A 25,441-nucleotide genomic window follows, 5' to 3' on the forward strand; every position below is an offset into this window, starting at 1 on the left:
ATGGGCATGTGGTAGCTTCTGTCACATTTCTTAAAAAAAATAAAAAAAATAAATAAATGATCAATGGGACAGCTTGTTTTGTTTTAGTAATCCAAATGCCCCGTGAAAATACGAATTAGAAGTCAATTAGTAGTCAATTAAGGACCTTTGATTTTAAGAGGTCCGAGTAGGTGAGATGAGTTTAAAAAGATTTGATTCAGAAATTATAATACCTTCGAAAATTAAGTTCTGACCTCAGCGATGAACAGTACCAAGCTCTTAATTACCGTCTGATGTTATTTTGATGGAGCTGATTGTTTTAGGCTGACGTTTGCTACTGTCACCCAAACAAAACCGACCAAAAATTCTGAAACGCTTCTCGCGAATTTTATTCCCTTAGGACTTAGGAGAGAACTTTCTCCAAAAAAAAAAAAAAAAAAAAAAGCATCTTAAACCAAGGTCCAGTAAAGACCGACATCAGGATTCCACAAGACTTGGGTTTCCTATTCCCATCCCGCGATAAGAAAACAGAAGAAAAGAAGAGACGTAGGGTGTGGCAGACCATAAACTCTCCTTTCTGGGGGTAAAAAAGACTTATATTGGCTGGACTGAGCAAATGCAATCGAATCAAGGGTGAAAACGGAGCCGGATTATCCGGCGGATATCCGCTCTGTATCCGCATATAATCTGAATTCGGATTATCCGGATTCGGATAATTATCGGATATCCATAGAAGATTCGGATTTGGATACGGAGTCCTAAACGGAGCGGATATCCGGATCATCCGAAACCCAATAGTTTGACCAGACTTATATAAAAGAGTATTAATATTTGCTATGTTAAGCCAATGTTAATATCAGGAATTGATTTCGTTTGAGAAGATGACAGCCACTCTCAATTGAAGTGAAGAAAATAAATAATAAGAAAGGGGCTAGGGATACTACGAGGCAAACGCTTTTCTCAAATTTCCAATTAGAGCTGCAAACAGTTTGCGCGGTTCCAATTAATCCAGCACTCTTGCAAACTTATGCTTTTGTCATTGTTGCATCTGTCTGTACATGGACATATAATAGATAGAGATATTTAGGCCTATATTGCTGCAACTATATTTCATTTGTCATTGTTTCAGGTGTATGCACAATTCACCAATACAATTTTGTGTTTTTTCATAATTCATACCATGTACAAATCAAATGAAAAGAAATGATAATTCAGTTGTTTAGTACTGTCATGTTACTGGTACAGTTCAAGATAAAAAAATTTAATCTTCATTGCTTGCTGTAACCCACTGATACAAGTTCCTCCTGCAATAAATGGAAATAATTTCATATACAATGTTCAGGTTATGGAGTAGCTGGCAATCATTCTGAATTAGAGAAAATCGTTATGGGCAATGTTCGGGTAATTTTATTTTGTCCTCTGGAATTCATTACAATAGAGATATATTGTATAGGAGTAATTGAAGCGTATATAAGATGAGAGTTACTATTGCGTTATTGCACTACACATATTCTAAATAAATGGAGTAAATTTGTACTTAACAAATAGTTTCGTTTTATATGTTCTGTATTTAATTTAATAAAGAAATGCAGTTCATATCAGAAAAATTAGCAATTCTGATTACAAAAAAATTCAGAGAACCAGAAAACAGATGGCTCGTGTATTAGGAAATAGCGAGGCCGGTTTGCACCAATCAATTACCAGAAGAAATAGCAAGCGAAAAACTACTTGTACCAGCAAATACCTAAACCCTAAACCAGCAAATAATACCAGAAGCAGCTCGAAAAAAACAAGGAAAAAATATTCACTCTTTTGTTGAGTTCACTTTTTAGTTTTAATTAATTGACTGTCAGTTAGGTACAATGAAATTACCCTAGCTGATTTGCATTACCTTAACTGTTATCTATAAATGCATATACAAAGAAAGCAAAATGCCAAGTATCTACAGTTATCTGATCCGACAATTATAATCTGAAGTGACAGATGTAATTAGAGGCCTAAAAGTTTGATTTAAAACAAAGCACAAGACACCATGCTTGTACCAACCTGACTTGAATCATACTAGCGGGACTCAAAAATTTTGATTTGATATTTTTGGGTTATGCAGTGCTTTGCCATTTAAAATTTCCAATTATTGGTACAAAATCACTATTGGTAGGAACTAAGAATAACAAATAGTGGGTGGTGTTGTAACCTTCCAACTAAAAAAAAAACTCAAATAAGCATAATAAAGTTTTTCAAATTTTGAAAAACTTGTCAATTGATTGAATATTTATCTATACATATTCATTCTCAATGCAGGTGAAACAACCTTTCAAGTGAATTGAAGTTCCTAGAAATCAGGCACTTGAAATTTTTGCGGAAAATCAGCAAGTATTTTTCTTCCTTACAATCATTGGTTAAATAATAAAATTTGTCCTCCAGAAAGAAAAATAATGAATGGATGAATTATAAATCTTGCAAATTTGATCTGTTATTTTGCTTGGTAAATTACTGTATTTCAAATGGCATCGAGATTGTATTTGCAGCCAATATAGTTTTTATATTATCTGGGATACAGTTCTTAGTTTTGCTATGAATTTTTTTTTCCAATACTGACAATGTTGGCCTTGCATTGAGGGAAATAATTCTGCTGTGATTCTAAAGGGATGATCCGAAACCCAATCTTCCACGGAGACATCAAGTCTTCGAATATACTTTTAGATGAAAATTACATTGCCAATGTATCTGATTTTGGGGCATCAATACTAGCTCCATCCAACCGATGAATCTCAATTCGTCACACTTGTGCAAGGAACATGTGGCTACCTAGACCCAGGATACTTGCAGTCATGCCAACTAACTGACAAGAGTGATGTGTATAGCTTTGGTGTGGTTCTTCTGGAACTTCTTACCAGTAAGCCAGTAATTGATTTTGAAGCTTTAGAGGAAGGAAAAAATCTTTCATCACATTTCCTCTCTGCAATGAAAGAGAACAAAATGGGTGACCTTCAACATGGTCAAATAAAAAGGGAGGAAGATGAGGAGATCATCTATAGGGTTGCTGAGCTGGCTAAGGACTGTCTAAATGTGAAGGGGGGAGATCGACCAACAATGAAAGAAGTAGCAGAGGAGCTTGATAGAATCAGAAAAATCAAAAACCATCCTTGGGAAAATACCAATTATGAAGAGAGAGAAAATTTGCTTGGTGAATCATCCATTCCTATGGAGATGGAAAATACTGGTAATTTCAGTATAGAGAGGAATGTTGTAGAAAGCATTGCACTTGGCCGTTAGCTTGATGCAGCCCAAATGGTTTGTGCTGTTTTAAACTTTCTTTTCTCGTGTATTGTGGATTTCCTTTTATTTTTCATTTTTTTGTGGTGGGGGAGGTTATTCAGTAGTATTAGTTAAGTACCAATGTTCCAATTATATAAAGGTGAGAAGCTTCTCTACAAATACGAGTGCTGTTAATAATGAATAGTTTTTGTTGCTTATTCTTACTTTTGAGTAGTGTTATATAATTGCTATATAGATATCTCTTATCAGACAAAATAATTCAATTCACTTATCTTTTAATATGCTGAAAACTAATCCATAAATACTCAAGGTGCCAGTTAAATACATTCATATCAGTGTTTATTTTTAAGTACTATAAGAATCTTCAGTTGGATTCTTCATATTGATATATACGCAACAACTATTTATTAACCAGAATGATACTAAGAGAATGATGCTAACAGTAGTCGTTATCAAAAACGAAAGAAAAAGTCAAAAAACATTGGAGTACCAGGTTGAGATCCTATGATCAGAGTGTAATGCAAAACCATGTACACTGGAAATCAACTGTAACGATCCAGTTAAGGTTTTCTTTTACACCTTGTTTGGATGGAGAGTATAGGAAGGGAGGGAATGAAAAGGAACAAAAACTTCCCATTAAATCGTATTTGGTTGATAAAATTATATCGGAGGTGAAAAGTTTAACCTTGTATTATTATAATTAAAAGAATCAGTTTCCTTCCCAAATTGAAGTATGACGGATGGAAATAAATTTTGTTACAAATATTTTTAGAAAAAAATTTATATTTACATACAAACAAAGAAAAGGAAAAACTCAGCACCCCTATTTCAAGATCCTATTCCTAACTAGTGTCATTGCCGCTAGCAAAATACAAAACTCTATAACAAAAGAAGTGGATCTAAAAATTGTTAGTCCACAAGAATATATCAGCAGTTGTATCATTTATTAACAAGATCACCGGTCTCCTCTTCCTCGAGAATAATCTCCAGTTCCGCTCTCTCCATAATGCCCAAACTCCAGCTGCCCAGATCACTCCCCATAGTGCTTTTTCATGCTGCTGCGGCTGCCATTTTCCTCTGACCAGATCCTCAGTAGGTTAGCCCCCCCGGTTGCCGCAATGTTATAGTGTGTACATATCCCTCTCCAAAATCTCACTGCGTAGCTAGGTGCAATCACACATGATGTGGTTTCTAGTTTCAATGGCTTGCGATGTACTACATAGGTGGCATCCTGTTTGAATGTTGTACCCACGATGCATTAAGACATCGTGTTAAAATCTTATATTCCAAGTTCCAACATTAGTGTTAGGAATAGATTAAATTCTGTTATAGAGAGTCTGTTACAATTCTGTTATGATAGTTAGCTTAGATTGTTATGGCTGTTAACCTAGTGATTAGTGATGATTGACTGGAAGGCTACGGCTATATAAACAGCACCTATGTAACAATTGAATCTCTGATGAAATACAAAATCTTTTGATTCATTTCTCTATCACATCTTCTCTATTCTATCATGGTATCAGAGCACCTTATTTCTCTCTCTCTCACTCTCTAAATTCCTGATCAAGCTTTCTTCATCGGGGCCTTCAGTTTCCAAATCATCAGAATCCCCTCTAGTACTCCCCTATGGTGCAATGCCCTATAAGCAGACACACAGGAGAATAGCCTGGAAGACGTCTATCTCCATTTGATATCATTATCATTTACAGTTGAAGCCGAAAAGAATGGGATTAGGAGAGCCAGATCCCTAAAAGAGACTATATCATTAAGCAATGACGAATTGCTTAAAAGTTAAAAGAAGCCCCAGTATCTAGAATAAACCACGCCAATATATTCTGGTTGCCAGACCTTAGTTCACCTTGGTTTTCATTACTCATTACTCATTACAATTAGACCAAGACGGCAAGGCTATTAACCACGCAATGAGGATATGCGGGTTTTTTACCTCACCCTTATAGATCAGAGGAAATGCCTTTCTGAACTCCATTAACGGTTTGCAAAATCATAGCCTGGGTACAGAATATGAGAAAATAAATGGATGACGAGGCACAAAAGTGAAGGGACTGGTACAGGAGGAAAGAATCAATTGGATCGGTATCTTTTCACAAGCGGGAGTAAGAACACGGCTATGAAAATATGGTAAATAAAGCTGCTCACCACATTGACGAATATAATTTTTAAATTTAACGAATTGGTTTTAAAGAATGAATTCAAACCGCTGAAATTAATCTACTTTACAAGTTACATGTGTACATATAAAATTTTGAAAAATTTAAATTCATTTAGTACAAAGTCAAGTGGTAAAAAAAAATTAAAGTTTCATAAGTTATTTTAATGCATTTATTTTTTCATTATTTTTTTTACGGATAATTTTAATTTAAGATATGAAGTCCTGCAATCATGGGGGCGTGTTGAAGGGACTTGTTTGCTTGTGCTTCCCAGAGATACGGAGTCGTCCATAATCAATTATTGATAGATTTTCTTTCGAGTAAGGTCAAGGTTGATAGGATGGCATCACAACTTGACAAATTGCAGTAACAAGGATGTATGCACATTTCTTTATGTGTGTAGAATTATAGTCAAAATCTAATACTCATATTTTCTTCACATACATCGTAGATTCCAAATTTAAATAAAAAGTTTTAGATATTAAATAGTTAAATGACTTTTTTTTTTTTTACTTAAGAAGATATTCTTCAGTGAGTTATATAATTGGAAGCCCCGGTCATCTGATAATTTGATAATTGAAAACTTTATATGTAGTGAGTTACATATTTAAGAATATAAGTCATTATTTAAAAAAAAAAGTGTATTGGTGATCACCCACTGCGTGACAATAATATAGCACAACATAATATGGCACCATATAATAAAAAAAATATTATATGTTGCATCTCTCTTTTCGAGGATATGTGATAAAAAAAATGCGTGATAAATTCTCTTACTGTATTATATAAGGAACCAAATCACCTATCTCATGTGGATAGGAAATTTATGTTCCTAAAGTCACTAACAAGTGGATCTGAGATTGATTTTGAGACAAAAATAATGTTCAATATTTAAATGTCAAAATTCACTGTGAACTCACCTGTTTATGACATTAGGGACAATAATTTCCTACCCCTATCTGGTTCCACATTTTTTGTCTTAATTAAATTTAAATTTAAAAAATATTAAGCTACTTATTTTATCTTTTATTGTACTTTTTTATCAATTAAATTCATAATTTTAATTAATTTTTCAGAAAGAAGGAGAAATTGATAAGTAAATTTATATATATGTGTGAAAGTGAGTTTTCTAAGTGGAGTACTATAGAGTGAGTTAATTCGTCTAGAGATATAATTCAGTTTACTCTCTTTTAATTTCATCTTACTTTTTTATTTTTTATTTTATTTTGCAACGTAAGTATGAAAATAAAAGTTTACTTCCACTCTTACTCTACACACAAAATAATTTTGTGTCCCTCCTATATTTTGAAATATACCCATTCTTTTCTTAACATATAATTCTGAATTTTGAAATTATTAGAAGAAAAAATTGGCCGTGGCAGTAGCGTCAGTTTATCTCATCTCCTTGGTCATGGGGAATATACAAGGGTGTAAACGGGTACGATATGGTGATGTAGATTATTACAATACAAGTAATAAATCCTAGTTGATACTCAATTCGGTTGCAAGTGTACAACCTTGTCAAGTAGTACTTAGGGATCGTCTCCACAGGGACAAGTTGGAATATCAAAATCTAACCTAACAATTTAATTTAGTAAAAGAAAGTAAAAAGGAATTTATTTGTTCAAAGGTTGGTTTGATTGTGATTAAGTTGAATTAAACTAAGTCTTTAAAGAAAAATCTGATTTTTATCAAGTATGAGAAATTAGGGTTTCTTAGGGTTCCTATCCACTAATGTCACGACTAATTGGTTTATAAATTTCTGTTCTTATATTTATGAAGGCACATTTTGGTGTTGTAGGTACAAAGTGATATTTCTATATTAATACCATCTTTAAATTAGAATAAACGTCACCTCTCAGTACTTGGCTACTCTAATCTAAAGTCATTAAGTTCTTACTGTCCCAATTGATCTAGAAAACTATCTTTCACCTCTCGGTACTTGGCACAATTTTCTAAACTATTAGGTAAAGCCCGTATAAGACAAGCATCACCTCTCGGTACCTAGCCTATCGAATACCCTATTCCTTATGGTCTGGACCTAATATTCAATTTCTCAATTGCAAATACCAAATCCTAGGGTTTCATGTGATTTCGATTAAGTCCTCACAATCAATTAAAATAAATAATAGATCATAACAAAGAACAAGAATATATAAAATAAAACCAACTAAATCATAACAAAAGTTTCAAGTACAACCCTAATCAACCCTAGAAAAGCCCTTAGCCAACCATGGCTAAGATACAAATCAAATCAAAAGAATAAAAGAGTTTCAAAGGAAAGAAAATAATAAAACCGATTGATCAATGATCTCTTCTTCCTTCTTCTCTCTTCTAGCTTTTCCTTGCTCTTCCTTGTTTTAAAATCAGAAATTCTGCCTAAAAAACCTACTTAATCTGTTCTACAGGTCCCCTTTTATAACCCCTTGTAAAACCTAGAAATAACTAACTAAAAATAGCAAATTCGGGCTCTGAACCGACCTAATTGCGGGCCGCAATGAATGGAGGTAGTTAACAGACTGCGCAAAAAAATCTAGAGAGGTCATTGCGGGCCGCAATAAAAGTCCTTTCGGGCCGCAATAAAGGTCCTTGCGGACCGCAATAAAAGTTCGGAAAATGCTGTCTGGAAACTGGCTCTGTCTGATAATGTTGCGGCCCGCAATAACTTCATTTCGGTCCGCAATAAATGTGAAAGATGCTCCAAATTTCGTGTTGACTTGCTACAGATCACTCGTTTTGCTCTGTTAAGCTCCAAGCACTTGATTACCTGCAAAATAAACATAACTAGAGAAGTAACTTGAACTTTTGGACATTTCTAACCTAATTAAACCTAATTTAATCAAAACTTGGCTTAATTTACATAACAAACCCTAGGTTTCAATAGATACAATTTCGACTTATCATATGGATCGAGTGAAAATATATTTATACATGTATCCGTTGAGTTAATAAAATAAAAATCATTCATACATGTACCTTATATGTTAATGGAAATAAATTTTTTTATTCATACCCATCTTATTGAATACGATAGGAGATAGGTGTCAATAAACGGATAAAAGTTGTCAATAAAACCTCTCTTCGTGCTTGAAGTAAAATATTTTTCAAATCAAAGGAAAAAATAAACATAGCATGGAGTCATAGAATAATTATTTTTGTATGGCTTTAGAACTATGAATTAAAATACAACTAATTTGTCTTATGATAATTTGAAAAACTACAAAATCAATAAAATTCTAAGTTAATTGTCTCATGAAAATTTAAATCAATGATTTCAAAACAGATAAAAAAAAGATAAATATAAATTTATATTATATATATTTGGACCATTAATAAAATTATATCATATAATACATCGTCCTCATATGAGTTTACATTTATACATATAATTTATTTTTATAATTATCGTTAATGGGTGCAAAAAAAATTTAACCACACTTAGACCCATTAAGTTAATGAAAGAAAGTGTATCCATATTTGTATCTAATAAGCTAACGAAATAAAATCTTACTCACATTTGTTTTATCATGCTGGTATTATCAAATACCATAAACAAAGAGAAACGAAGAGAAACGAATAAAAAATATTATTGAATTCTATCTCATTGATTATCAATTTCGTGGGTCAGTTATTCCCTATCTCAAAAGGGATATGACAAGTTCTTACGTTGAAACATGTGCAAAGCTCCAACCAACTGATGTGATATGGCAGCCAGAAACCAGTTCTTACGTTTTGTTGACCGTTAGCTCAATGAAGTATTTTTTTTCATCAATGTTATATATTTAAGTTTAGAAAAAGTAGTTATTGTTCGCCTACAGTAACTATTTTGTTTTCGTCCATCCAATATCTATCTAAATGTTTTTTTAACGATACTGTCAGTAGTTATTGTTCTCTCTTCCTTCCATATTTTAACGATACTGTCAGTATACTGTCGCGAATACTACCGTCACTAATAGAAAAAAAAAAACACTTTTATGACGGTATACCCTCGCAGATAGTCACTTTTATCATCGCGAATACTCTTCCATTCTTGTTGTATCTCACTTTTATTGGTGATCACCCACTGCACAACAATAATATAGCACGACATAATAAAAAAAAAATTATATCTTGCATCTCTCTTTTCAAGGATATGTGATAAAAAAAATGTGTGATGAACTCTCTTACCGTATTATATAAGGAACCGAATCACCTATCCCATGTGAATAGAAAATTTATGTTCCTAAAGTCACTAGTAAGTGGGTCTAAGATTGATTTTGACATAAAAATTATGTTCAATATTTAAATGTCAAAACTCACTCCGAATCCACCTGTCAGTGATATTAGGGGCAAGAATTTCCTGCCCACAAAAAGCAGGTGATCCGGTTCCACATTTTTGAGTGAATTTCCTCCTCTATAGTCCACAGTTTTTTCTTCTTACTTAAATTTAAGTTAATGAAAAAAGTTATATCCATATTCATACTCAACAAGCTAATTAACCAACTCATATTTGTTTTATCACGTTGGTCTTATCAAATACCATAAACAAAGAGAAACAAATAAAAAATATTATTGAATTCTATCTCATTGATTTATCAATTTCGTGGGTCAGTTTTTCCCTAACTCAAAAGGGATATGACAAGTACCTAAGTTGAAACATGTGCAAAGCTCCAACCAACTCAAAAGGGATGTGATATGGCAGCTAGAAACCAGTTCTTACGTTGTTGACCGTTAGCTCAATGAAGTATTGTGTTTTTTCATGAATGTTATATATTTAATTTTAGAAAAATAAGTTATTGTTCGCATACAGTAACTATTTTGTTTTCGTCCATCCAATCTGTATCTAATTATGTTTTTTTTAGCGTTCTCTCTTCCTTCCATTTACACCTGTTTTTTTTTCCTCGTCGTCTTTCGTCCCACATCCTTCTAAACCCTCCTCCTTTCTCTCCTTCCATTCTCGTCTTAGTCCCACACTTGTAAAATTTAATTTTAACCAAATATTGAAACTTCAGAATTTGGTAATATAGGCACCATATGTAATATACTACTTGCATATGAAATCAAATTAATAAATGCTTAAACTTATGATTATGATTATGATTATTATTGTTAGTATTACCAAAAAAATGCTTAACTATTAATTCTGAGATTTTCTGATATGTAGAATTAGGATTTAAAACGCAAATAAAAAATTTGATCATTTAACACAAGCATCCAAATAAAAAATTATAGCATCGGTCACGTTTTTCAAGGAATAAAAAATATATATTTGTTAGCATCTACAAACATTTTTGCAGATAAATTTGGATACGAAAAATTGGTTTGCGTATTAAGAATAATATATATGGGTTTCACAAGCTATTATCATAATCCAAGTCAACTAAGTCAGTGCATTGACTTTGACGTACCACTTCTTTTTCCTATTTATGTGAGCTTAGCTTCGGTCCTTTAGCAGAATAAATTTAACAAAAGAAAAACAGAGGAAGCTTAGCTAAAAACTACCAGTTATGGCTTGCCTTCTTTTATTCCACCTTCTAGCCCTGCTACTAGTTCCCAATTCACTTGCACAAGCACAACAACAGCTTGGTTGCCAAACAACCTGCGGCGATGTCAATATTCCATATCCTTTTGGAATAGGCCAGAGCTGTGCGCTATCCAAAAAATTCGAGCTCAATTGTACCAGAAACCAAAATGGAACCTACAAGCCTTTTTTTTCCAACGTGGAGGTGGTCAATATCTCGCTGTTTCCGAGCCAAGCTCGAATAAAACACCACATGGCTTGGCAGTGTTACAACAGCACGGCCAAGAATGTTTCCTATGCAGATTGGCATCTCAATTTGACCAGAACACCATTTAGGTTCTCAAGTACCAAGAATAAGTTTACAGTAATTGGTGCCGATACACTTGCTTATTTCTACCTCCGTCAAAATGGTATCATTTGGTATAGAACAGGGTGTGTCTCTGTGTTCTCAAGTTTGCAGGGCCTATTTAATGGTTCTTGCACAGGAATTGGTTGCTGCCAGATTGCTATTCCTCTAGGAATGAACTATTACACAGTTCGCTTTGATGCTAAATTCAACAATTCTGCTGTCTCCAGATCATAGTAGGAAATATCGGTATCGGGATCGGGATCGGTCCCGGCCGATACCGATCCGGGATCGGCGTATCGGCCGGTATCGGCCGATTCGGATCGGAAAATCGGACTTTTTTGCCAGAAGCTTGTTTTACACTAAAAAAATAGGAAAAAAATGATAAAAATTAATTTTTCAATAATTTATGTTTAGATAAATGATTACAATCAAATAATCCACTAATACAATATAATACAAGCATTAAAACTATAAACATATTCTTTTACTGCCAGAAACTATGTCGTGCTGGCTGGATCACTTCATCGCCGTCTGTATTATAATAAAAATGGGGATATTGTTGTCCGGAACTAAAAAAAGAAGACATTGTAGATTCAAATGAAGGATTGTTAACATCTTCATATCTATATGCATATGGTGGCTGATTATATCCCCCACTAAACCCTGATGTACTCGACATCTCATCATAAGAACTAACATTTTGACGTCTTGTTAGTTCATTAATATTTTTAAAAGATTGACCTTTGCTTGATATTGTTAGTTCATTAACATTAGATGTCGTGACTTATAGCACTCTTATAGATGGTTTGTGCAAAAAAGGTGAAATTATTAAGGCAAATGAGTTGCTGCATGAAATGATTTCTAAAGGGTACAAACCCGATATTGTGACTCATACCATGCTTATAGAAGATCTGTATCCTCCCGAGTACCCTGACTTGTACAATGGGCAGAAATCTGAACCGTCATTTTAATCCCGCAGCTTTGATCTTCTAATCTATATAAAAAACAGTGCCCGCCATGTGACTGCTGACCAGCTCTCTCTATCTCTCTGTTGGGTATTGGACCAAAACAGCATAAATCGGACCAAAACAGGATAAATCGGACCAAAAACAGAAAATCCATCAGTATCGGCTCGGTATCGGATCGGACTCGGCCGATACCGATACGTATCGGCCGATCTGGATCGGTATCGGCCGATATTGCCTACTATGCTCCAGATTCAGCCGTTGCAGCTATGCGGTGCTTCTTGAAGCAGACACCTTCAATTTTAGCACCGCATACATCACCACCACTAACTTCTGGGATGAAAACAATGGTACAGTTCCTGTTGTGGTGATTGGGTTATAGGCAATGAGACCTGCATGATGGCACAACGTAATAAGACCAGCTATGCATGTGTTAGCAGCAATAGCATCTGTGTCAACTCCACGAATGGTCCAGGCTATTTCTGCAGCTGCATCCAGGGGTACAAAGGAAACCCCTATCTCCTTGGTGGTTGCAAAGGTACTATAATCTGTTTCTTTTCTTTTTTGCTCTTTCTTTCTTTCATTCTATCTTTTATTTTTGTTAAATCAGATACTGCAAACCGTTGCTATAGTAATACTTATGTTTAGTATCAATTCCTCTACATTCTTGAGAGTTATGAGTCCTCTTTCGACCTTCTGATTGTCAGAGATATTGTTCAGCTGGTATGATATACAAAGGCTAGAACATAATTTATTGCAAAGAATTGCCTAATACACGGGTAACGTTCTGTGAGATATGATATACAGTATTGACACTTTGACCGGCAGGTTCTGGCAAACCCATCTCATATTTTCTGTGCAAAGCTGGAAATATCAAACTGTATTCATGTTAGATAAATGTCAGGTTGAATATCATTCATGGTCCAATTTTATTTTTTTTTCAAATTTCGGTTCCATTTGCATCTTTTCAGTTTATGAAATTCTTGGTTATTGCAATTCTAGGGTTCTGCTTAGGTTTTGAGTCAGCACAAGTTTTTCAAATGTTGATTGTTTTGCATTCGGAATTCAGGTTTAATTTGAGTAGTCTGACATTTTAAATTCTCATATTGTACTGGGTTGGTTAATTATTGATTCACATCAATTTATGTGTCAACAGTAAAGATTTTCATACCTCTTGGGTCAGGAAGGTTGATGTCAGGATTGGTCCTGCAGAGTGCAGATTATGTCAAATAATTGTTAATAAAAGATTGAATTTAGGGAACAGAACTCTAACTATCTTCTGCTGGAACTAAATATGACTTCTCACATAAGCCCATAAGCTTTCGTGGCCCAAAGAACATCATAATTTATGAACATATTTCATATAATTCATGTGTAACTTCTGTTTATGGTCCAGATTAAGCCCTCCAAATATAGATCTGATTTGCATAGTAATGCTGTACAAGGTGTTAATAGTTGCTGATAGCCTGATACAGGCGAACCCATGTAGAGTGTATATAGTATTTTCAAGAGCATTTTTAACATGAGTTTACTTAAATTTTCTGAACATATGGCAATAGTGAGGAATTGATATAATGAACTTATTATTACCTAGGCCATCATTACTAAAGAACTTTCTGCAAATATATACTGTAACAATTATTTTATATTAATTGTTTATCATATATTTTGTAGATATTGATGAATGTGCCAATAACCCGTGTTCCAAGAAGTGCCATAATTTACCTGGAAAATATAGGTGCTCTTGCCCTCCAATCATGCGTCTGAAAAACAATAATGCAGCCGGAGATTGTGAATTATACGTGCCATTTGTAATTGGTAATTAAATCAACTTTCTTTAATATAATGTGCAAGTTTATTTATTTCCATCCATTCAATTTCTAATACAAACTAATTATAAAATAAAAAATGTCTAAAATGACAATAGAAGTAAGATTCTAGTAAGTACAAAGCGTAGATATATCGCCATGAAGCCAAATTGTACAGTTTCCTAGATTGGCCCTTTTTCGTGTTCTACACTATTAAATGCAGTGAACCACTGATGAAATCATAATGTGCTTTCCTCCTTGTCTGAAGAAAATTTTGAAACAATAACTGCCTCATTTCATAGACCAAAATTAATAATTAGCAATTATACTTCAAACTAATTATACACGGATCTACAATATTGTAGGAATTGGTGCCGTCATTTTGCTACTAGCATTTCTTGGGTTTTGCATGTATGTGGCATTTGAAAGAAGAAAACTTTCTAAAGTCAAGGAGAAGTACTTTCAACAACATGGTGGTTGGATTTTGTTAGAGGAGATTAAATCAAACCTGGGGTTCAGTTTTACAATTTTCTCCAAACAACAAGTAGAACAAGCAACAAACAATTTTGATAGTTCCAATATAATTGGTCAGGGAGGCCAGGGTACAGTATATAAAGGTACTGTCAAAGATCAATTGGTTGCCATTAAAAAATGTAAGATCATCAATGAGAGCAAGAAGAAAGAGTTTGGCAAAGAAATGGTTATTCTCTCTCAAATAAGCCATAAAAACATTGTAAAACTTCTTGGTTGCTGCCTAGAGGTTGAAGTCCCAATCTTAGTGTATGAATTCATCTCATGTGGTACTTTATTTAAACATATCCATGATAAAAAACAAAGATCTTCCATTACTCTGGAAACCCGTCTAAGGATTGCCCATGAAACAGCAGAAGCACTTTCCTACTTGCACTACTCAGCATCTCCACCAATCTTCCACGGAGACGTCAAGTCTTCGAATATACTTTTAGATGAAAATTACATTGCCAAGGTATCTGATTTTGGGGCATCAATACTAGCTCCAACCGATGAATCTCAATTCGTCACGGTTGTGCAAGGAACATGTGGCTACCTAGACCCAGAATACTTGCAGTCATGCCAACTAACTGACAAGAGTGATGTGTATAGCTTTGGTGTGGTTCTTCTGGAACTTCTTACCAGTAAGCCAGTAGTTGATTTTGAAGCTTCAGAGGAAGAAAAAAATCTTTCATCGCGTTTCCTCTCTGCTATGAAAGAGAAAAAAATGGATGACCTTCTAGATGTTCAAATAAAAAGGGACGAAGATAAGGAGATCATCTATAGGGTTGCTGAGCTGGCTAAGGACTGTCTAAATGTGAAAGGGGGAGATCGACCAACAATGAAAGAAGTAGCAGAGGAGCTTGATAGAATCAGAAAACTCAAAAGCCATCCTTGGGAAAATACCAATTATGAAGAGACAGAAAATTTGCTTGGTGAATCATCCATTCGTATGGAGATGGAAAATACTGGTAATTTCAGTATAGAGAGGAATGTTGTAGAGAGCATTACACTTGGCCGTTAGCTTGATGCAGCCCAAATGGTTTGTGTGGTTTTAACCTTTCTTTTCTCTTGTGTATTATATATGGATTTGCTTTTATTTTTCCCCTTTTTTCGTGGTACGGGAGGTTATTCAGCAGTATTAGTTAAGTAGCAATGTTCCAATTATTTTCCCAGATTAATTGTCTCATGTGTACAATAAAGGTTGAGAAGCTTCTCTACAAATACTAGTACTGTTAATAATGAATATTCTCTGTTGCTTATGCTTACTTTTGAGTAGTGTTATATAATTGCTATATAGATATCTCTTATCAGACAAAATAATTCAGTTCATTTATCTTTTAATATGCTGAAAACTAATCCATAAATACTCAAGGAGCCAGTTATGTACATTCATATCAGTGTTTATTTTTAAGTACTACAAGATTCTTCAGTTGGATTCTTCATATTGATATATATGCAACAACTATTTATTAACCAGAATGATACTAACAGGATGATGCTAAGAGCATCTATATCCGTGAAACTCTTGGAGTTTCTAAATAACTGTTAACTAATTTTTAGAAATTTTGTATCTAAAAGTTTCTAACCTCCACATCTCTGAAACTAAAATTAGAGTTTCTTAATTGTCACATCAACAAATAAATTACAAGAGAGAGGAATTTCAGCGAATTATTTGGCCACGTCAGAGTTTAAAACGGTTTCTTATTAAGAAACTTTAGAGCAAAGTTGCTAAATAAGAAACTCATCTACATCCCTGAAACTGGTTTAAAAACTGCCACATCAGATTAGAAACTCCAAGAATTTCAGAGATGTAGATGCTCTAACAGTATAGTAATTATCAAAAACGAAAAAAAAAAAACATTGGAGTGCCAGAATGAGATCCTACAATCAGAGTGTAATGCAAAACCATGTACACTGGAAACCGACAGACTAAAAGAAGCCCCAAGTACCTGGGGTTAATCGCGCCAAGATATACGGTCTTCTGACTGAATTCGTATTCCCTCAGGTGACCTACCTGAGTAGAATTGAATCGAACAGTCCGAAAATAGATTGGCACGCATCTCAAAGCACAAATAATCCTGCCCCGTATCCCGACCGTCTGAGAGTGAATCTAAGGACTGTCTAAATGTGAAAGGGGAAATCGACCAACAATGAAAGAAGTAGCAGAGGAGCTTGATAGAATCAGAAGACTCAAAAAGCATCCTTGGGAAAATACCAATTATGAAGAGACAGAAAATTTGCTTGGTGAATCATCCAGTCATATGGATTTGGAAAATACTGGTAATTTCAGTATAGAGAGGAATGTTGTAGAAAGCATTGAACTTGGCCGTTAGCTTGATGCAGCCCAAATGGTTTGTGTGGTTTTAACCTTTCTTTTCTCGTGTATTATGGATTTGCTTTTATTTTTCCTTTTTTTTCATGGTGCGGGAGGTTATTCAGCAGTATTAGTTAAGTAGCAATGTTCCAATTATTTTCCTAGATGAATTGTCTCATGTGTACTATAAAGGTTGAGAAGCTTCTCTACAAATACTAGCACTGTTAATAATGAATAGCCTTTGTTGCTTATGCTTCCTTTTGAGTAGTGTTATATAATTGCTTATTTAGATATCTCTTATCAGACAAAATAATTCAATTTTTAATATGCTGAAAACTAATCCATAAATACTCAAGGTGCCAGTGTACATTCATATCAGTATTTAAGTACTACAAGATTCTTCAGTTGGATTCTTCACATTGATATATACGCAACAACTATTTACTAACCAGAATGATACTAACAGAATGATGCTAACGCCTAACAGTATAGTAATTATCAAAAACGAAAAAAAAAACATTGGAGTACCAGAATGAGATCCTACGATCAGAGTGTAATGCAAAACCATGTACACTGGAAACCGACAGACTAAAAGAAGTCCCAAGTACCTGGGGTTAATCGCGCCAAGATATACGGTTTTCTGACTGAATTCGATCCCCTCAGGTTACCTGACTAAATAGAATTGAATCGGACGGTCCGAAAATAGATTGGCACGCATCTCAAAGCACAAATAATCCTGCCCCGTCTGTCATCCTGAATCCCGACCGTCTGAGAGTAAATCTGAGTCGTCTGTTTCAATTGTTTTGAGTCAGGTACCTGTGAGGATACGGATCCCTTCTGACTTTGGGTCGAGAAACATGGATGGGGAAGCGTAAAAGGGAAGGAAAGAATCAAATGGGCTGGACTTTGGGTCAGTAATTAACTTCTCGTAAATGGGCCGGGCCTGATATAAGAACACGGATATAAAATTTTGTAAGGTGAGAGATGAGTAGAGGACCTGAACTTGGCGTTGACATGGACGAAAGGCGCGAATTCACATCACACACTTCCCGCGCCAACATGAAGATTTTCATGAAACAATGATTGTTAGATATTTCATCGAATGCAGCCACAATTGGAGATTTTGTGAGCACATATGTAGACTGGCCGGAGGTAGCCACATATAATTGTAGTTAATTAGATGCGATTATGGATAGGAGATAAATAAATATAATGTAAAAACTAATTTTTAGAAAAAAAATGAAGCGGATTTCAGAATTTTGGTTGAAATTTAAATAAATTATGGCTCACACACATTTTATTTTTAGAAAAAAAAAATAGAAGTGGAGTTACTTATTTATTAAAATATTAAAATAAAGTCAAGTGGTTAAAAAAATATAAATTATCCGCTCGCAATTAAAAAATGATAAAAAATGAATACATAAAGTTGTAAAAAAATTATTTTTTTTCCCGCTTGACTTTATACTAAATGAATTTTAAAATTTTAAATGTACACGCATCACTCGTGAAGTAGATGAATTTCACTAGTTTAAATTTATCGTTTGAAGCCCAATTCGATAGATCTGATCGTCACTTTGTCCATTATAAATATGATTTTTTATTAATAGAATCATTAGTAGACATTTAAAACCACTAACTAAAAAAATAATTTATACATAGTTATATAATTTTTCCAAGTACTTCCTTCGTTTTATACATGGACAATATATAACTTAAATGTAGACTTTTCTGATAATTGCATTTACTCTGGTGACTAAATAATTATCATAAATGCGAGAGGCTACAAGTTTGAAATTAAGTGTCCATATTAAAAAAATGAGATAAACATACTTTACTTATCATTCCGTACTAAAAAAAATAAAAATGAGATAATTACATATTTTACATATCATTCCATACTAATAAATATTTTTTTTTTTTTAAAAACTAAATGGAGTAATGCCTACGATTAGATCATATTAAAATCAATTCAACATACAATATCTCACCGAAAGTTGTTCATGTGATTAATATTGACATTAGAACATGGGCATATTCAAAATGGAGCAAGGAATGGTGAAGTCACTTTCATGATTTTAGAGCTTGATCGTATGATTAAAATTTTGTTTTTTTTGCCATGTGCTAGCTCTCTATTTCATCATGTGTGATTTACAAAAAGAAAGAAATCAATATTATTGCATGTGGTCTAATGTTACTTCTTTAATTTAATTTGAACAATTTTAAAAACCATTAAAGAAAAGAAGAAAATAATAAGACTTTAGTCTAGCGATTAAAAGTAATGTTTTATGCATAGGTTGTTGTATGTTTAAAATTAAACTTCAATAAAATCTCTGTGAATATTATCATATAACTAAGGATTTAACTGTTAATCTTTTTTCATACAAAAGAAGAAGATGGAGGAGGAGGAGCTAGGTGAATAAAGGAGTCGAGAACTTGGCAAAAACCCAAGTAGGTGCATTTAGGGGTGGGTTCAGTAAAGGGGTGCTTCAGAGGGGCAGAAATTCCTTCATTAAAGGGAAGGAATGGGAACGAAGGAGAAGAGGAGAGGAATGCAGGCTGCCTATGCCATTCACTCGCTCCAGAAGAACAAAATCGGAGAGGAAAAAAAGGGAAGGCGCTACTATAGTGAGGGTAACGCGCTATACAAACTTCTCAAATTTGTACCTCCCAAATCAGAGTATAGGAATCACTGTAGCAAGTCATCAAATCCTAATTAAGTCTATAAGATGAAGAAAAACTCAATTAAATGCCTTCTATGAACCATTTTTTGAGTAGGTATTTTTTTTTTATTTACAACTGAATTGCAGACGCATAGGTCACACCAATTGAATATTTCATTCTTCCATCACCGGTCCATGTTATATGAGCTAATTATATAGAGAATGGATTCATTTACAATATTTGAAAGTTACAATATCTTACAACATGATATCTATATTAAAATGCGCTTGGAGATCATATTTTACATTATTTTTTATCTCCAAGCGCATTTTGTAGTAGCATTTAGGTATGGATCGACTGTTTAGACTTTGAAAATTGCAAAATCGAATTGTCGTAAGATGTTGTAAGTTTTAAATATTGTAAGTGGATCCCTCCTCAATTAGATATCCCCGTCCTCCTATCAGATAAAATAGACATAATAATAAAAATTTAATCATTAAATTTCGTTGGTCACATATTTTTGTTGACCGATTTAGTCTCTAAATCAGAAAATTCGAGTGGTGTACATAAATTAACGAAGAGAAGAGTTCAAATGTTTTTATTTATTATATATGTATTATGTCCCTATTTTTATAAAATATTAATAATTCAAAATTTAAAATTTAAAAGTAAATATAAAACCAGTTGGAAAAAGTTAGCAACTAAATTTCGAATTAGAATGCGTTGCACGTTTATATACACAATATTGTACTGTAGAAGAAACTGTTACTTTCATTTATTAATCTATTCTACACGATGAAGGAAAAAGCTATTATGCTTATCACAATATTTATAATCTGGAGGGATCACTATAGCTGAATTTTCAGATAGAATATATTACAGATAAATAAGTTATTAGAGCAAATAGAAGATCAATATATGGAGATAGCTCGATGAGCGCAGAAATTAAGGAAACATTCATTGGCGTTGGAGCACAATTTCAAGCTATATTATTCTTCTTTTAATTTAACTCTACTTTAATTTTCAATGTTATTTTTTCTTTAAAATAGCTCAATTGTTTTGATGGAGGACGACTCAATTGTCAAAGTCCATTGTCCAATGGGAAATTTCTCATTTCTTGTGTATTTAATCGAGGACGACTTAGTCAAAGTGTTAGAAGATTAAAATGATCATATGGCTGCAAAATGAATATATTTTCTGGTCCTAAGCAAATTAAAGAAATATTGGTTGATCAAAACTAGGGGTGGCAACGAATCAAATAGAATCCAACTTGTCCTAATTTGAGTTTGAGTTTTAATAAGATTCGAACCCGAACTATGTTTGATTTATTTCGAATCGAACTAATTTTGAATCGTATTAATTGCGAACTACACATTTTTCGAATGAAGTCAATTGAATTCCGAACTACAAATTTTTTTGAGAGCTCTAATTACACCAGTAGTTTATGCATTAATTTTCTTCTTGTGGAACAAAATTAACACAGTTTCTTTTTACCTTTTACGAATTCACACTAATGGATTATGGACTAGTTCAAGATTTTCCTACCTTTTATGCTGCTGGATTGATTAAAATTATGGCATAGCCCTAGTCAAATGAAACTTATTTCATTGTTAATTTGTTATGCTGCTGAAATATTTTTCGATTATAAGTTAACATTATATTAACAATTTTGAGCTGTTATATAAATTTGGTTCTTGCATTATGAAAATTAATGATTGAATCCATTAGCTGTTAACAATTCCGTACAATTGCTATTACTCCTTTCTCCTATAATTAATTTTTGAGTTGATTCATGAATCTACGTTAATTTTTCTGTGGTGTAGAAACTGAACAATGAGTGGAGCTATTATCAGATTCTTAGTATTGTATTATTAACACTTCTCATTTTGCTTTGAGCTTCAATGCTTGATAATGGGTATCAAAGGTGATAGGTATTGGATCTTTCAAAGAAGTAAAAATGAAAAAATGATCAGAAAGAGATCAACAGAAATCTAAAACCAGTCTAAATATGTCTAACTAATACTTTGTAACTATGAATCAGGTAATATGGATCCTTATGCCATCGTCAGATGCCGCTCTCACTAGCAAAAGAGCAGCGTAGCAATAGATGAACCTCTAGACTTAATCTTTACAAGATAAATTACCATTTAATATAGTAGATGTATAATACTTGGCATGCATCAAACAATGTACCAGACTGTACCAGAACTGAATTGCAATTCAATCGGTGTGTTCTCTCTTGTCCCTGGGAAGCGTGATATTGTTCGAAGAAACATAGATTAGATTATAATTGGTAGATTGGTGCTAATGAAGGGGTATGAATTAGGAAGAAAATAAAATAGAAATTGAGCATTAAATGGCGACTTCTGGTTGACATGGAGAGCCGAGCCGGCATTCAAGCTGGTACTTCATCCCATTCAGGTACTATCTGTTATATTTCGTCTTAATTTTATGCGTGTAAACTTAAAAGAGTTTTCTTGCTGGTTATGTATTTATGAGATATCTTGCTGGTTATGTATTTATCTGATTTCTATTTGTTCCCTTTATGTTAGTGGTTTTCACCATTATATGTTGGTTTTAAATGTCTTGCTTAAGAAACAGATGTGGGAGTAAAAGGCATGAGTGTGCAAGAGACATTCTTCAGGGGATGAAACTGCAAAAGTTAAATGGATTTGGTATGCTAAAGCTCGATGATTATAGTGGTAACCTTTGTGCTTTTCTTTTCTTAATTTCTCTTATGATCTGCACTATATGATAACTGTGTCATATACCTAGAATTACTATACCTATATATCTCTGTGCCAGTTTCAATAATTTTATGTGTACCTATAATAATTAATTGATCGCCTTCAATTTAAGTGAAGCTTGCGCTTATATTAGTACTTAGTGAGCATGATCACAACTGTTAGTCACTGTTTTTGAAATTTGACTAAATTGAGACATAATTGTAGACTTAGTGCTTAACTGAGTCATATTTGCACAATTTTTGATGTCTTACTTTTCCTTAAATTTTACCATCATTAAACCTGTTACCTTTCTTGAATTGTGCAAATACACTTGGGAAAGGAATAAATTGTGTACAGCTCTAACCTTTTATACAATACATTCATTTACAGGATTTGTTGATAAAGCCAAAGTACCTTGTAGCTTTTGCAGTTTTGTTGAAACAAAAAGTTGTTGTTAATGCTGCAGTGCAAAAGGTATTAATTAATAGAAAAAAATGCCAGTATTGAGCTTGTATCAGAACATTGCTTTACCAACTTCTTGTTTGAACAAAATACTGTGTATTTTTCATGTATATGTGGTTAATCAAATCAAGCAAAAATAGAACAGAAGACTCAGTATGCCCATTCTGAGACACATAACTCATGCTCAGGTGACTATTCTCTGGTACAACCAGAAATTTAGTGATTCTGGACATGACCAAGGCATGGTTATGATATCTTAAATTTGATGGTATTGGTACGTATCAACTAGGAACAGGAACAAAAAATAAATAAAAAAAGGGAAATAAAAAAAAATGCCACTGTACTGTTTCCTTACCAATATCATTATGCAAAGTTGCTGAAGTCTCTAACCTAAATTTTAGCTACTATTAATGACAAATTGCTCTTTGATGCAGTTCTCAGAGAACTTCACTATGTTGCTATTTCATTATGATGGCCACGCAAATGAATGGCATGAGCTTGAATGGTCAAAGAGGGCCTTTCATAGTTTCATATTGGCACAAGGAGACAAACTAAATGGTATGATTGAAGGGTACACTTCTGCAACAATTGTTTCATTGAGGCTTAATTAAGGTTTAGCTTAGTCTAAGTACATGATTAAACAGCACTCTTAGTTGATGCCTAATTGCACAACTAGAGACTGTCGAGGCCTAATTGAACAGCTTAAGGTTTATTTAAGATCGATTGCCTTAGTTTTTCTTACAAAATTTGGGAACAAAGGGTTCTGGTGCCTTTTATCTAATTTGTTTCTCTCTTTCTTGAGGTGGTATGCAAAGATATTTCTCCATCCAGATATAGTAGCTCCATATGAGTATATATATGGGATGAAGATCTAAGATTTGAGAATTTCGATGCAGAAGAGTAAGTTAAACATTTTATTTCATCAATTCTTGCAGCCTATTAAATGTCAACCAAAACTTTATGTTGCTATATATTTGTACCCATTTGCGAAAATGAGAAATCTTACAGCTAGCCTCTTGTGGAATGAGCTAGCAGTACCTTTTGATAGGAGCAAGAGCTACCCTGCAGCTCTGACGACATCAAAATATTGCATCAGCACGAAGGAGATATTGAAGGCTCAGATTGATAGGTAAATTTTTCTGATAAAAAGGAACTTCTTTGTCTACATCTATATGTTTACTCAAAAGTCATATGAAAATTCACTAAAAGATGATGCAATTTAGGCCAGAAATTGATCCACGTACAAATTGTAATCATGACTATTTAAGTATTTGTTTGCTAGATTTGTTCATTTATTTATGTGCATTTTTTCAGTTGACAATAATAGCATTCGTTGTAATGATAGTGTTCTTGCACACTAAGATGCATTGCGACGTCTCGACCGATGGAAACAAATTCCTTGGTGCACTTTTCTTCAGAGCAGTGATGATCATGTTCAATGGGTTTTCTGAGCTGGCCCTGACAGTCATAAAGATGCCGGGTTTTTTTAAGCAATGTGAGCTCCTCTCACTACAAGAAATATATCATTTTCGACGTATTGACTTGAGATGGTTTTAATTTCATATGAAGTGGTACATTTGTATTGTGCAGTGTACAAAGATGGTAGAAAGGAGGAGAAGAAGAAAAGCGGTACAAAATACATCTCTAGGTAAGTAAGTTAATTCTAATTTTTATGGCACTCTTGTATAAATTGTCTAGACTGGACTCACTGAAGAGTTATTTGTATTTGGCATCTTCATTTTCTCCAAAAATGAATTATGAAATAACATTATGTTCCCTTTACCATCTCATTTAATTTCTTTTTCTAATTTTCTTTAGGCTAGGAGCGATGGCATGAGTCTGCTAGTTCAAAAAGGCAAGATTTAATGTTTATGAACCTGTATACAATAATTCAATACTTCATTTGTAGAAGTGATCTTTGGATTTTCTGTATAAGTGAAATGTTATATATAATTATTGTTATGGATTTTCTGCGCAAATTTTTTTTTTTATATTTTTTTAGTTTTTACCGGCGTTTTCTAACGCCAGGAAATATTAAATTTGAAATTTTTTTATTTTTTTTGTGGTTTTTACTGGCGTTTTTTAAGCATCAGGAAAAGCCAAATAAGCGTCGGGAAAAGCCATATAAGCGCCGGAAAAATCAAAAAAAGTATGGCGGAACTTTGCAAATGCCGGGAAAAGCAAAACTTTGGGTGGTGCTTTGTAAGCGCTAGGAAAACCTAGGGAAGCGTCGGGAAAGACTTTTCCCGATGGTAGTATTGCCGGCACTTGTTTAAACGCCGGGATAGGTATTTGGTGGCATTTTTCAGCACATTTGGTGACATTTGTAAGTGCCGGGAAAGGATAGTTTTCTTGTAGTGATTACCACTTCTATTTGACGTTGACGTACCACTTCTATTTGATATTTATGTGAGCTTAATTAGCTTCAGTCCGGTAACTTAGCTAAATAGTGAAAAGTTGTATCCAGTGTTTTAATATTCGGTCTATTTGACTAAATATTCATATTCGGTTGGAAACCGAATAGGAAATGAGTATTCGGTCCAATATTCAGTTTCGAATATTCGGCCGAATACATTTTTCCGCATATTATTTATTCGGCTGAAAATTTTCGAATAGAGAATAAGAATCTGAATAAGAACCGAATATTTATGAATATGAACCAAATATTTCCGAATAGAGAATAAGAATCCGAATAAGAACCGAATATTTTCGAATAT

At 33.6% G+C, this 25,441-nt stretch overlaps 1 protein-coding gene across 1 annotated transcript; it reads left to right on the forward strand.

Annotated features, from left to right (window-relative positions):
• The first annotated feature begins 10,644 nt into the window (after positions 1-10,644).
• Positions 10,645-15,632, forward strand: LOC144561870 (wall-associated receptor kinase 2-like). The gene is made up of 7 exons (XM_078310968.1): positions 10,645-11,508; positions 12,036-12,212; positions 12,597-12,778; positions 13,243-13,309; positions 13,637-13,725; positions 13,915-14,058; positions 14,414-15,632. Exons 1-7 carry the CDS (start codon positions 10,913-10,915, stop codon positions 15,580-15,582), a joined length of 2,424 nt encoding a protein of 807 aa, XP_078167094.1. The 5' UTR covers positions 10,645-10,912; the 3' UTR covers positions 15,583-15,632.
• Positions 15,633-25,441: the final 9,809 nt, after the last annotated feature.

The sequence above is a fragment of the Carex rostrata genome, chromosome 11 (genome assembly GCF_964058835.1).
Source record: "Carex rostrata chromosome 11, lpCarRost1.2, whole genome shotgun sequence".
NCBI classification, from domain to species: Eukaryota; Viridiplantae; Streptophyta; class Magnoliopsida; order Poales; family Cyperaceae; genus Carex; species Carex rostrata.